Source organism: Aulonocara stuartgranti (genome assembly GCF_965226115.1).
Source record: "Aulonocara stuartgranti genome assembly, chromosome: 18".
NCBI lineage: Eukaryota > Metazoa > Chordata > Actinopteri > Cichliformes > Cichlidae > Aulonocara > Aulonocara stuartgranti.
Genome location: NC_138954.1, coordinates 18,796,087 through 18,810,000, shown reverse-complemented (window position 1 = coordinate 18,810,000; position 13,914 = coordinate 18,796,087). Strand labels below are relative to the sequence as shown.

The following is a 13,914-nucleotide window of genomic DNA, read 5'->3' as shown; positions in this document are numbered from 1 at the left end:
TTCCAGAACCTCTGTTTACAAATGGTAAGACTAAAGTCATAAAGAATACATTGCAAAATCTCTGGGATAATGTCGTTTTTCCTGTGCGGTTATTCTTTTTGCAATTGTAAGTTGAGGTTTTCTGGATCTGTTCACAGAAAAGTATGCAGATTTTATAGAAGCCAGCAGAATAGAAGACTCAGTGGAGAGATTAAAGGAGCTCAAGAGGCTGGTGAGTGAAAGATCAAATATGAGGAACCTATTTGAACAGTTATTACCATAAAGCATTCTCCTCATCCTGAGCACTGGCCCCCTGTTTGGTCATTTCCTCCAGATCTGTGAGTTGCCAATTCATCACTATGAAACTCTGAAATTCCTTTGTGCTCACCTCAAAAGAGTTTCTGACAACTGTGAAAAGAACAAGGTATGAGCATCAACAGGATCTCTGTGTTAATCCCGTTAGTTAACACCATGCAGTGCGTTCAATCCTGTGCTAATCCAGTGTCTCTGAGGATTATGTCATTAAATGTGACTTTTACCTTGTATCTATTTAGATGGAGCCTCGTAATCTAGCTATCGTGTTTGGCCCTACCCTGGTCAGAACCTCTGAGGACAACATGACTAACATGGTTAACCACATGCCAGACCAGTGCAAGATAGTCGAGAACCTTATTCAGCAGTTTGACTGGTTCTTCGCTGATGATGGTGACGAGGACCCTGTTGTATGTAGCATTTCTTTTTCCTTATTTTATTCAATGGAAATTAAATGAAGGGTCTGTCAGTTCTGTGGATCAGTTTAGTTGTTGATTTTGAAGACATGCAGCTACAGTGTTTATGGATTACCTTTAAAATGTAAAAATAGAATTGAACAACTTGCACATGTCATAAACCCAGATTTTATTTTACAATAGAAGATAGAAACCCTATTTTTTGCATTGTGTTAAGTTACTTTTTACTCTTTTTCCTTCCGTATGTTGCTCCAGACCACAGCGGAGCAAGAAAGTACAGTGCAGTCTCAGCCTGTGCCCAATATCGACCACCTGCTCTCCAACATTGGGCGGACTGCACCCTCTCCTGGCGAAGTCTCAGGTAACTTAGCAGCAGTGTTTTTCACACTTCAGCATCAGCACAGCAAATTTCTGCCATAGCAGCATTAATATTTTTCCTTAAGATCATAGTAGATTAAAAGAGTTGTGTGGTAAAGACCTATTTAAGATTAAATGCTGGTAGAGTGTCAATTGCAAATGCTAAAAGTACGAGCACCATCCCTTGTTTTTCAGTTCATATGCTTTAAGCGAATACTAAACAGCCAAGTTTTATTTGTTTCTGTTAAAGCAAGTTTTGTTTAGTTTTTTTCAGTAACTTTTCAGTGGATGCAATGTTGCGCTTCAGCCACTGGAAAATTGTTGAAAAATGCCTTGCAATCATTTAGTTTTTTTTGGGATAAAAGTCTGTTTTGTTTGGATGTTGATGTTTATTTGCCCAAAATTAAACTGTCCTCAAGTTTTGTTTTTGTTCGTTTCTTTGCTTTACTCTTCTTTTTTCTTTTCTTTTCTTGCTCAAGTCATTTTTTTCTCCCTGTGCTTTACCTGTGTTGAGACGACGACTCCTTTTCTTTCAGTTCTTTTCTTCCCCTCCTCCTCGTCTCTCACATAATCCCGGCATGTTCTTTCCCAAAGAAAATCTAACAAACAAAACGAAACAATGGAAGTTTTAACCCTTCTGACCTGTGCCCTTCTGTGTGTAGTGTGTTGTTTTTCTCCCTTATCCCTGTCCAGCACTCACACATTACCCAATCTTGACACAGGCCAAGTGGGCGGCGTCTATCACTCGATGATGTCACTGATGGACTCTGTTTTGTCAGTGATGGACAGCTGGGACTGTAGGAAGAAGGACGAGTGTTGTGCCCAGTGTAGCTGCCTAGTCTGCAGAAACCCGCAGCTCTTTTAAATTTGGGCGAAAGGAGGAAAAAAGATAAAAAAGAAAGAAAGAGAAGTCGATGTTTGTCATTTTTCCTGTGGTGTGCACGTCTCATATTTAAACCAATACCCTAAAATGAGGGCATACAGAGCGATGCTGCTGTTCTCTCTCTGAAAGCCCTTCTGCTGTCTCTTGTTGTTTCTTAAGCTGATCGCAAGGACAAGTAGCATGGTACGGTCAACCTCAGGTTCTCTCCCGGTCATGTGGCATAATCTGTCATGATGTCTGAGGGTGGGGGTCGTGGTGTTGGGACTGAGCTGGATGTTCCCCAGCACACATGCGTTTACACACAAACAAAAAACACACACAGCCACCTCCCAGGTGGAGTAGTAGTTAGGAACTTACTGAAGCAGAGGCACTCAGGCTTTCAGCTAGCACTGGATGGAGTTCCCGTTAGGAAGATGTAGTGTTTTTTTGTTTTTGTCTTTTATTTGTTGTCTGTGATGTCATTCTTTCAAAATCTTCAGTATTTTAAAATGTCACATCGTCAACTACAGACCAACATTTTCTCATATCTTGTAACATAATGTCACAGCCGCATGTCTCTCTCCCAACCATGCTCTGCACACACACAGACACACCCACAAATACACACCAAAATTTTAACCTAACTTAAAACAGCATTATCATAGTGGTAGTCCCATTACAACATGGGAACTTTTAGGAGTCGTAGGAATCGATTATTTAGTCATATGATAAAGGTTTTTATTGGACTCTGTGCAGTCATATGAAAAACTAAGTACAGCCCATAATTCAGTAGCTTTTAGAACCACCTATAACAGCAATAACTTGGAATAAAAAAAGATTTCTCAGACTTCATCAGTCTCTGACATAACCGTGGAGGAATTTTGGATCACTCCTTTGTGCAGCATAGCGTTATTCAGTTTGTGTGTTTATTTATGTACAGCTCTCTTAAGGACCTGATTTGCTGCTGGATCATTGTCCAGTAGTTTTAGCTCGTCTTTAGCTATCAAGACAAAAGGCCTCACATTTGAGTTTAGAATACTTTGATATTCAGAGGAGTTCATTGTCTGCTCTATGACTGCAAGGTGCACAGTCTGTAAAACAAGCCGAGATCATCATCCCTCAACCACTGTGCATGACAGTTGGTTTACAGTGTTTGCGCTGATATACTGCCTATTGGTTTTCACCAAATGCATTGTGTCCAAACATCTCCACTTTGGGCCTGTCTGTCTAAATAACATTGTTTCAGAAATCTTGTGGTTTGTTCATATGCAGCACTCCTACCTTAAAAGCCATACCCATTTAGTCTTTTTCTGTTTTTTTTATTCTCAGATACGTTAAAACTTTATGAGACCTGTAAAGTCTTAGATGTAGCTCTTGGGTTTTTTGCAGTTTCTCAGAGCATTGCACGGTCTGGCCTTGGGATGAGTTTGTTGGGAATTCTGCTCATAAGAAGATTGTCTGTTTTGAGATTTATTAACAAACACCTGAATGTTCCAGGGTAGCAAATTACCAAACTTCTACTTTTATACAGATGCTCACCACATATTGATATTTTAAAAAGTGCAATCGGTTAGCACCACCTAGCTGCTTCTGTTCATTTTTATTCCATTTGAAGCAGTAAGGGTGTACTTGGTTATTCACTGGACTGCAGAGTCAAAACGTTTTTACATGCCTGTAGGAATATTAGAAAACAGTGAGTTTCAGGCCAGTGACAAAATGTATTTCAGTTCAGCTTTATTTATTCTGCAGTTTAAAGAATACACAGCGATGAACAGTTTAATGTGTAATAAAATCTATAAATAGGTAAACCTGATTTAAAAAAAAAAAACACCCTCAACATCGAAAATATATGGTCATTAAGTTCTGAGCAAATCTTCCTATTTTTTATTTTTTTTTAAACAAGTAGTTGACAAATTTAAGTCTTGCACTCAAAGACACCTCACAGCGCCTCCTGTTTTTAAAAAACGTATTATTGAATCAAGATGCCACATCTCAAATCTTTGCTACAGCGTTAACTCACACAGGATTCATTGGAAGTTTTGTTTTGTTTTGGTTTCTTTTGTTCCTGCATTTAGTTCCTGCGGCTGCATTATTTCTGTAAAAAGCCTGCTTATCTTGCAGTATGCATGATTTGAGTCAGAGAAAGTCTTGCAAATGTTTTTGGCTTTTTATGTCTTTTATAGTGACAGGCTACTTGTTGAGGGAAATGTAGAATTTCATGCAGCTTGGAGTAAGAGCAAGTTAGACCAAAGTTTGCCCGCGGCAAGTTGTGTCAACCACAAAACACACTCACTGGTCTGTTCAGCTCAGGCCCCTTAAGTCTCTCAGTCAGAGCAAACTCATCACTCCCTCTCCTCTGTGACGTCTTTGAGTTGGGAAAGAATGCCCACAGCTGGTTGGTGGCTATATGTGATGCTCTGTGACTGGCGTGTTTGTTCGTGATGTGCCGTCGATCCATCGATACTCGAGCATGAGCTGCTTTTCTGTGTCTTGGTTTACCGCCAGGTTCTCACTTCCTCGCCCCTCATTATTCATCTCAGGCCTCTTCTGCTGCCGTCTCCACTTTTTCATATACCGCTTAGCTTAGCTACACCTCTCTCTCTCGCGTGCTCTCTCTCTCTCTGACCAAATTGTATCATCTGCTTTCATGTAACTGCTCTCATTAAATCCATTGTATCTTGTCACTTTCACTCTGAGCAAACTTTGAATCTGCCTCTTCTTTCTGTATATTGTCTGCTTTGAGACTGTCCTTAAGATGTGAGACTTTTACTAATGAATCTCTTGTTTTTAATGCAGACTCAGCATGTAGTGAAACCTCCAAATCAAAGGTAATGTGCTCCTTTGTGTTTCTGTTTTCTCATTCATGTGTCTAAGCTAGTTTTATGGTCTGAAGTCCAGTTTTAATGTTTTAATGCCATTTTTAATGTGTGTCATCAGGGCTTGTGGGGATCAGGGAAGGATCAGTGTAGCAAAGAATTGATTCGCTCCTCCTTCTTCGTTAACCGCAAACGCAAGAAGCCCAAGGAAAAAGTTCAGCCTAGCAGTTCAGATGATGACCTGGACCCTGTGTTTACAAAGAAGGAGCTACCAAAGGAGAGCCAACAGCATCCTCTGTGGTCCCCGCACAGTCGGACCGAAGAGGAGGAGGAGGAGGAGGAGGAGGAGGAGCAGCAGACAGATGAAACCAGCGAGAAAGAGAAGGAAAAGAACAGTTCTGAGGAGCAGCTGGACAAAACCAACAGGAAAGAATATCTTTCTAACAGCTCAATGTCACAGCCCTCTCCCTCCCTGCCTCCAAAACGCATTTCCTCCAACCTTCAGACTGGATCCCCCTACCCCTCTCCTACACATTCCCCAGACCTCAGCTACCGTATGCCGATGGTTCACCAGTCCTCTCTCACGGACCCGCCATCAAACTATGATGACACGGTGTCTGACCTCGGAACGATGAACAGCACCAGCTCTCAAGCATCAGTGCCCAGAATGAGGCGTGGCAAGACGGTGGGTGCCCTGGGAGCAGAGATGTGTCCCAGCGGGCTGGGAGCGGAGGTTTGCTCCATTACCTCAGACTACTCCACCACATCCTCCATGACTTTCCTGACTGGAGCTGAGCTCAGCACCCTCAGTCCCGAAGTGCAGTCTGTGTCTGAGAGCAGGGGCGGAGAAGATGCTGATGATGAGAGAAGCGAGCTCATCAGCGAAGGAAGGGCAATGGAGACGGACAGCGAGAGTGACCTGTCAGTGTTCACTGTGGGTAAAGCCGACCAGCGAGAACCGCAGGAAGTCCTTCGACCCCTCCCCTCACACAGACTCATCGAATGCGACACACTTTCAAGAAAGAAAGCCGCCCAACAGAAAACCAACAGCGAGTCTTCTCTGGACGGCGCTCGTAGCGATAAAGATTCCACTGGACCGTCACGCTCTTCGGGGTCAGTTAAGGGTCGTTCCACCGCAAGCCTCAGCACTGCGTCCCGGAGTGAGCTGGACAAAGGAGAGCCCACGTGGAAGTTGAAGATCACAGACAGACTGAAGGTACGCATGCGAATGTCTGTGGATGACATGTTCGGTGTGGGCAGCCAGAGGATTCAGTCCTCAGAGGGCCGCAGTAAGAAGAAGAACATCAGACGCAGACACACGATGGGCGGGCAGAGAGACTTTGCCGAGCTGTCAGTCTTGGGAGACTGGCCGCAGCAGGTTCACATCGGCTCACGGTCTGAGCTCTCAGCTGTGGACCGGCTGAAACCTAAGTGCAGCTCTCAGGACTTCTCAATCGGGGACTGGATCGCCCGCGAGCGCCACCGATCCAGCAATCCCGAGGTCAGTCTGGACTTCTCTGAACAGCAGAACCCCAGAGCCTCGTCCTCTTCTGAACCCCCACATCATCCTGCTGAGGCGCTGAACGGGGACTTCCCCCAGAGCAAAAATCTGAGCCTCTCGGCCACCGCTCACCCACATAAACTCACCAGTTCCCAGGTGGTCCATTCGCGCTTCTATCAGTACCTGTGAGAGCTGTGTGTGCGTGTGGCTGTGTGTGTTTTTGGTCTGTCAGGTGTGTCTCTGTATATGGGAGTCTGTCAGTGTAGTGTCTATTGTGTGACCAATGTCTAGTGAATGAGCATGTAGTACAAAAATGTCTGGCGTGTGTGTCTAAGTGGTGTGTGTATGCTTGTGAAAAGAGAATTACTGCACACAGGAATTGTTGAGCTTGCTCATGTTTAAGGCATGGAACAAAATGTTATCTTTTTTTTCCATTTTGTTTTTGTTTGTTTTTTCTTTTTTATATTAAAAATGACTTTGGGATGGCCCAAGAGGAGGATTTCAACCCTCCTAGTACAAGTCCCAGATGTGCTAACGATCGAAAGGACCTGTTGCCCGTGAAACGAGTCTGAAGTACGTTCAAGGAAGTGTGAACACTCAATTTAAGATTGTTTAAAGGTTTAGCTAAGTGGCTTTAAGGATGAACTGACTTAGGATGAATAGGAAGTAGTGGAAAAGTGCAGATTTTTCGTATTGCAGAGCAACTATTTTTGCGTAAAGAAAGTTACAGTGTTCAAAGTCGGTGAGTCTGTCGGTAACCAAATGAAGAATGTACAGACATGCTTGCTGTAATACTGACTAAAAGCTTTAGATGCTTGTGTTTCATTCTAAAGTGTACATATCCCTATTTTTCTGTGTACTTGAATTGTGTTTTTTGGTACTGTGTGTGTGTGTGTGTGTGTGTGTGTGTGTGTGTGTGTGTGTGCCTGCCTACAAGCCGTCTGCTGTCAAAGGGGCCTTTCCAAAGGTACAAAGGTGACAAGGAGACACTGGTCTTATGCAAATGGAAAATATAGTTCATACTCATCCCTGCTGTGTGGTTTAAAGAGCAGTGAACAACAGCCCTCTGATGCAAGCTATGTTTTAGTGTTCGGAGTTCACACGTCTGTCCGCGATTGCAACGAAGAGAGAGTTGGGCAAAGAAGAAAATGGGTAATCGAACCAGAAAAATCAAGTTTTCTTCACTAAAGAAAGTGCCTCACAATGAAATGTTAAGGGTGCCATATTGTCTTTGTTGAGATACACGAAGATGTTACTGTGAATGACATTTTTACTGTTGACTCTCAGTCATTCTACAGGTTAAGAAAATGCCGAGCTTCCATTCCTTAGGCATTCCACTCTGGTCTTAATGTTTTATACATACTTTATCCTGTTTTTTCATTTGTTGTTTTTTGTTTTTTTTAATTTTAACAGAACTTGAATTTTAAATATTCATTGTAAAATAAGTAACTTAAATGTACATATAAATGCCATGTTTTAGCTGCTTTATTTTTCATTTCCATCAGATTGCAAGTTTAAGTACAGTATTGAGAAATGACAACAATGGCGATGATGAGGATGATTATCTCGAGGCCTGTGTGGGTGTTGAGGGCAGTTTGGTACTTCTCTGTGATGAGAGGTTCCCTGCAGGAGGAGGGCACTTCATTGAGCTGGATTGTTTGTATCAGTGCAGTGTTCCTCTTGATTGTAAGGGGGTGTGCACAGACTCCTGAAACACTGGAAATAAAATTTTGTCAATGGCAAATATCGATTTTCGCTTTCTTACCCCCCTCTTCACCACTTTGTATGATGGAAGTGAGATGGGCCAAAGCACTGAAATCTTTTTAAAAGGGGAAAATGCAACTTAAATAGTTGTGAATATGTTTAAGCTCTCAAATCATTTTAAGTATGAATCAATATTAATGATTACATTTAATCCTAATCATGTAGCATTAAAACATTTGTCTGAAATGTGCCTTTTAATTGGGCCGCTCACTACAAACTCACCATGTTTTCCTTCTGCTGCTGTTTAGCTGTCTGCATTGTTTTAGTGCAAGTTATCCAATTTTGCAGATATTGGCTGTAGAAATGTCCCGCTTCTCTGGAATGTAATGGATGTAAAGGGCACATGCTCTGCTGTGCACAGAGCTTCTGAAAATAATGAACAATGTTTAAGCAGGAACTGTGTTCATTTTACTGCATTTATCAGGCAGATCAGTGCATGAAGAAGCTCTCATTTTTAGTAGTTTGTAGGGAAAATGTTTCCTACAAAAAGAAGAATTGGTACCCCCCCTTTTTAAAAAAAAAAAAAAAAAAAAAAAAAAAAAGACATTGCATATTTTTCTTCTTTTTTTGCATTTTTGCATTTGCAGTGAACTTGTACAAACGCATTCAGTTGTCAAACTTCACAGAGCTTTTTTTTAAGATGGTGATTTAGCATGGAGCCCGGTTGGTATTTGTTTGCTTATACAGCTATTTCCTGGGTTAGCACACTAACCCAAGTAAAATACATTTACTGGCCACTTCAATAAGTATGTGTTCAACTGTTTAATCCAAATATTAAACAATCACATAACACAACTCAGGCATGTGGACAGGAATAGAAAACGGGAACTCAAAGATGTGCAGAAGAGCATCTCTGCATGCACAACATGTCCAACCTTGAAGCAGATTGGGTCCAGCAGCAGAAGACCACACCACACACTTTTATAAGCAAAAAACTGTGATGCTGTCATGTCCGTGTGGATCAAAAGGGGCAACAGGTAGTAATGTAGTGGCCAGTAAGTTTATTTCGTACCCAACCTGGTTGTCATCGTTTGCCTTTGTGCTTGTAGTTGTCAAGGTAAGGTCATGAATTAAGCCAAAGAAAAGATAAGTTTCAAAATGCTTTATATACAAGTTGCACATACAACATAAAGACTCAAGATGTTTTATACACTTTGTACATCAGCTGACTAGAAACCACTGACAACAGAAGTGATATGAGGAGAGAGAACACACAAAGTCGTCAAAGTAAACCACAAAATAATAATAAAAATCAGTATAGTTAATTCACCACTACGCCAGTTTGGATGGCAAATATCAAGAAACTGCAAACTAAATATCGTTGGTTTTGTGTTAGTGTAACACCTTCTCCCCAGCAGTCGTACAGTTATCTTCTATTCAGCTCTTCCTAAGTTTTAAATGTGCCCCTTGATTCACACAACGCCTTTTCCATATTAGCTCATTTTCAGTGTCATGTGGGCTCCTAACATGAACACGTCACCCACAGTAAGGCACAGTGACTAAAAGAAAAAAGAAAAGGGTTCATTCGGAAATATGAAGAGGAAAGTTTCACACCATTTTTGTACAGATACATTTTTTTGGAGTACAACACAAGTTAAACATTGTGCCTTTGTTTCGTAAAGCAACTAAAGACTGACGCAGCCAGACAGCCACTCCGACACGGTACAACTGTAAGACACTGAACAGAGAAATTCTGAGAAACAAGTACCAATAATCATACTCATGAACACAATAATCAGTAAGTTAGTTGGCAAGGTTATGAGAAACTGGCAGCCTTTTAAAAGTTAAATCTCAACATGATGAGCCTATCGTCGCAGGTGAGGGATATTTGGTGCCGCGAAGCACTGGATTAATGTGCCTGTTTTGTAATGGAGACGCAATGCCGAATGGATGCTTTGTTGATCCTCTATCAGTCCACCAGAGGGAGCACTAGTCCGTTAATCAGAGAGAGACATGACTGTTCGCATCTGAGATTTATTCAGCCTCTATCTGACTGGTTTCCCTGTCAGCAGCCAGCACGAGATGAGGAGAAGGGATGTAGGCAGAGGCCCTTTTTGCACATGCAGGTGCTGCACTTCATTGGAGCTAAAATCAGATTTGACAGCAGGTGGTGCGGATTTACTGGGATGGAACGAAAAATCTGTTGCATATTGTGCTGTAGTATCTGGCCGGGGCTGCTCAGAGGATCAAAGTTTAACTGTTGTCCTCGTTCTCTTCCTGCTGGTCGTCTGTCAGAATCTCTGGTAGCCGGAAACACTCCTCGAAGAAGTTGACCAAGGACTGGCTCAGGTGCTGCTGTGTCCCCTCACCGTGTAGGAAGTGTCCTTCGTCTGGATAGATCTGCAGATAAAGATGGAGAAATTAACAGAGACAGTACGGTGAGGCTGATTTGGTGTCGTTCACTCAAAATCATATTATTATCTTTTTTTAATAATGTTTTTTCATTGGATAATGAAAATGCATTTTCTGAGAAAAAAAATACTAAAGCATAGCGCTGAAGTGTAAAAGAGTGACAAATGCACATAAAAGTGGATGAAAAGAAGTTTTTCTTGGACATTTCAATCATTTTCAATGCAGTCTTTGTACCTGATCATTTTCAGAGTAATGTTGTTTAGTTTGATAAGTCACTTAACACTGAACCATGAATCATTCAAGCATAAAAAAGACACCGAACTCAAGGGATGAACCCGTGTTTACAGAAAGTTAACAGCCTAACAAAGAATAAAAAGGTATCTTTATGCACTTTGTTAATAGCAGCCTGTCGCAAAATTCCATAATTGTTTGCATTTCTTTATTACAATCTATGAAAAATATCAAAGACAACACAGTTTGACTGGCAGAGCTGTTAGATAAATACTTGGCATATCTTAGTGTTGAGTGCTGTGTGAAGTGGAGGACAAAAGAAGACGTGGTAGGCTTTAAAAAAACAAACAAAAAAAGAGGTCTACAGCAGACAAACAGTATCTGAAAGTCATGTTCTAAAAAATACATGGGAAAAAAATCCAGCAAAGACCTGGCATAGGACCTGAGCGACACATCTGACCCTTCAGCTGATCCATCTACTGTTGTATCTGTTCTCCAAAGTCTCATCCAGAAATGGTCTCAGTGAAACAGTGGCTTGTCAAGAAGCTATTACTAAAAATTACAGGAGGATTTTATTATTTATTTTATCCTTATACACTGTATTTATTAAAAAGCCTTTCTGGCATGTATACAGGCAACAACAACAACAACACTAATTATGATATTGTGGGGAAAAAACAGCAAAACAGCAATATCCGACTGTGCACTGGGACACTGTGCATAAACATAAACTGCATGTAAATAACTGAACAGTTCTTCAATCTGCAAAACTAAGAAAAAGTTATTTGTCAAGCTAAAATGGGAAAAATTAGAAAGAATAATACACAAATTAATCTGAAATGAAAATAACTCTTAGTTACTTCTCTCAAGAGATTTTGAGAGCATTCTTCACACAACATCAGGCCATTTACACACACACACACACACACACACACACACACACACACACACACACACACACACACACACACACTTTTATTCACACCAGTGATTTCAGACACCGTGGCTCACCTGCAGAGTGTAATTGGCCTTTTCACTGATTAAATGGTTGATGAATTTGGCTGTGTGCTGGAAGTGAACTTTTTCTGTGGTGGCGAAGATGATATTGCAGTTAGACTCTGAGCACGCACATATTTACTGTGGTATTTAGAAAAAAGAAAGCACTGGGTCCTACCATCAGCAGTCGGGTGAATTATTAAGTACTGTTTCTCCAGCAGCTGACCCGCTCTGTGTGCTAAATTTGCCATCTGGAGGAAAGAGACAGAAGGAAATCCACCATGTCATTGACACGTTCTTTTATAAAGACCCCCCAACTCATTGTCTGAGCTAAGCATTCTGAAGCAGAGGAGAAAAAAGGGTGGATACTTTACTGTGTAAACTCGGGAGTCTGTCTTGGCGCCGAGGTATCGCTCCGAAAATGCAGATGCTGCATTTTGCAATAAAGAAAACCAGGGTTAGAAAGATTGGGTACCTTTTAGATCTAAGACTCACTTAGCAGAAGATTTACTGTAAAGTTTTACCATAAAGCTCGAAATCTGTGATGGGGGAAACTGCTGTTCCACATTTAAGTTGGGTAAATTCTTCTGAGCTCAAAAGCAAAGTTGCTAAATAACCACCATAGGCCTGGAGAAGAGGGAGACACAGATACAGTATGTGAAAATAATTTCATGGCGGGCTGTATTTTTATAAAGGCACAGAGGTGAGTAAAGGTTTAACAGTGCATCTGACTGTTATGTCTTCTTACCTTTCCATAAACTCCCATTCGATTCTTATCGATGTAAGACTGTTCGGATATCAGCCTGAAAATGAAAAAAACAACAAACCCCCCCCAACAATAATGAAAGTGACAAAAGCCAAATGACCAAATAGTTTTTTGCTCATTTTTCTGAGTCTGACCTGAGTGCCTCCAGCTGGTCCCTCTCCTCCAGTTTCCCCAGTTTCCTGCGGACCTTGTGGAGGAGGTTGGTGCCCTGAAATCCGCTGCCGTGGCCGTCAAAGCGGACAACAATTGTGCTGAAGCTGCTGACCAGGACGGTGGCCCAGTCCACCTGGAACTGCTCCGTCACCATCTGCCCGCCGGGGGTCCCATCCCTGTGAGAGAAGCACACAGCGTGATGGAAAACAATAAGTTCAACTAATATCTCAGAGCCTGGTGTAGTAGTAGTATTATTATTGGTTGGCACAAAAATGAGAAAATTAATTCCGAAAAGGGAACTTTGAATAATCAGATCTTTTACAAAACACTTCGAAAGAGAATAAAAGGGACACTGTTGAATTTAACAAGTCCAATACAACACCATAACCCCTTAAATATGACCACAAATATTTAAATATTGCAGTTTTTAGACATGTGGAATATAGCGCACAACATTCACATTATTTTATTCTGGAGCAATAACATTTGATTTAGTGATAGAAAATCAATAGGGATTATTTCAGCCTTAGGTAAACTGTTTCCCACTCCAGCTGCTTCTCTTCACCATTAAATGTCAGTAGATTGCAGTCAACTGTATTCTGTTATTGTACCTCTCCCAATTCAAGTGCATATAATCCTAGCTAGCTAGCATGGCCAGAGTAGGACAAACAACAATGGCTGCTGTTCATTTGTAGTGAGTGTAGGCTGTAAGTCCACTGCAACTTCTGTTGATACTGAGGTGAGTTGTTGAGGATATCCTTAATTTTTCTTAGTAAGTGCTGCTGTTTTTGCTGCTGTTAGCCAGTGTTAGTGAAATTTTCTTTGAAGGTTATCTAACATTGTTGGACCGAGACACTTAAAAAATGAAACGCTCATATGATTTGAGAATTTAATCAAACTGGTTATCACAGAGAAAGTTTTTAGGACAGTTGAGTCAAACATTAGCTGGTGTAATGTTAGCTTATAAGCAGCTGCTGTTATTGCTCGGCTGTTGTAAGCTGTAATTGTCAGACATGAGAGAGAGATGATGAAAATATACAGGTAAAGCAATTAATACATAGTTATACATAGTTAGTTACAGTAAGGAACTAATTTCTAATCTTTAAATTAAATGTCACTTATAAAGTGTACTACATATGAGGCTAGTCTTTAGCAGCATACATAAAATGCGATTAGACGGAACGTATATGTCCATCCTGTCAACTGGATGTCCACTGGATTCAAGATGACGGGCAACATGGTGACGTCCACAAACCCACTGCTATGTATTTTAATGTACTGCTAAGCTTAGTTTTCTTGCTTCTTACACACTAATCATTGCATAGTTATGAGTTAAATATTCCTTTTAAAATGATGTACTGTACCTTTAAGGAATAAAGACTCCTGTTAAAAACTGATGGCAAGAGTTT

At 41.1% G+C, this 13,914-nt stretch overlaps 2 protein-coding genes across 9 annotated transcripts in view; one reads left to right on the top strand and one right to left on the bottom strand.

Annotated features, from left to right (window-relative positions):
- arhgap21b (Rho GTPase activating protein 21b) overlaps positions 1–7,987 on the top strand; it is a 37,878-nt gene extending 29,891 nt beyond the window's left edge. For all 3 annotated transcript variants that reach the window (XM_082513920.1, XM_082513919.1, XM_082513918.1), the window contains exons 18-24: positions 1–24; positions 138–211; positions 314–403; positions 534–701; positions 963–1,068; positions 4,723–4,754; positions 4,864–7,987. The exon at positions 1–24 is cut by the window's left edge and continues 55 nt beyond it. In XM_082513920.1, coding sequence (XP_082370046.1) covers positions 1–24; positions 138–211; positions 314–403; positions 534–701; positions 963–1,068; positions 4,723–4,754; positions 4,864–6,432 — 2,063 coding nt within the window. In that variant the 3' untranslated portion in view covers positions 6,433–7,987. The remainder of the gene's footprint in view (positions 25–137; positions 212–313; positions 404–533; positions 702–962; positions 1,069–4,722; positions 4,755–4,863) is intronic.
- A 1,107-nt stretch (positions 7,988–9,094) lies between these two features.
- Positions 9,095–13,914, bottom strand: part of LOC309694127 (A-type potassium channel modulatory protein DPP6-like) — a 99,960-nt gene continuing 95,140 nt past the window's right edge. For all 6 annotated transcript variants that reach the window (XM_082513925.1, XM_082513926.1, XM_082513921.1 and 3 more), the window contains 7 exons: positions 12,487–12,681; positions 12,335–12,389; positions 12,111–12,213; positions 11,961–12,016; positions 11,765–11,837; positions 11,602–11,675; positions 9,095–10,347 (listed from right to left, as the gene is read on the bottom strand). In XM_082513925.1, coding sequence (XP_082370051.1) covers positions 10,201–10,347; positions 11,602–11,675; positions 11,765–11,837; positions 11,961–12,016; positions 12,111–12,213; positions 12,335–12,389; positions 12,487–12,681 — 703 coding nt within the window. In that variant the 3' untranslated portion in view covers positions 9,095–10,200. The remainder of the gene's footprint in view (positions 10,348–11,601; positions 11,676–11,764; positions 11,838–11,960; positions 12,017–12,110; positions 12,214–12,334; positions 12,390–12,486; positions 12,682–13,914) is intronic.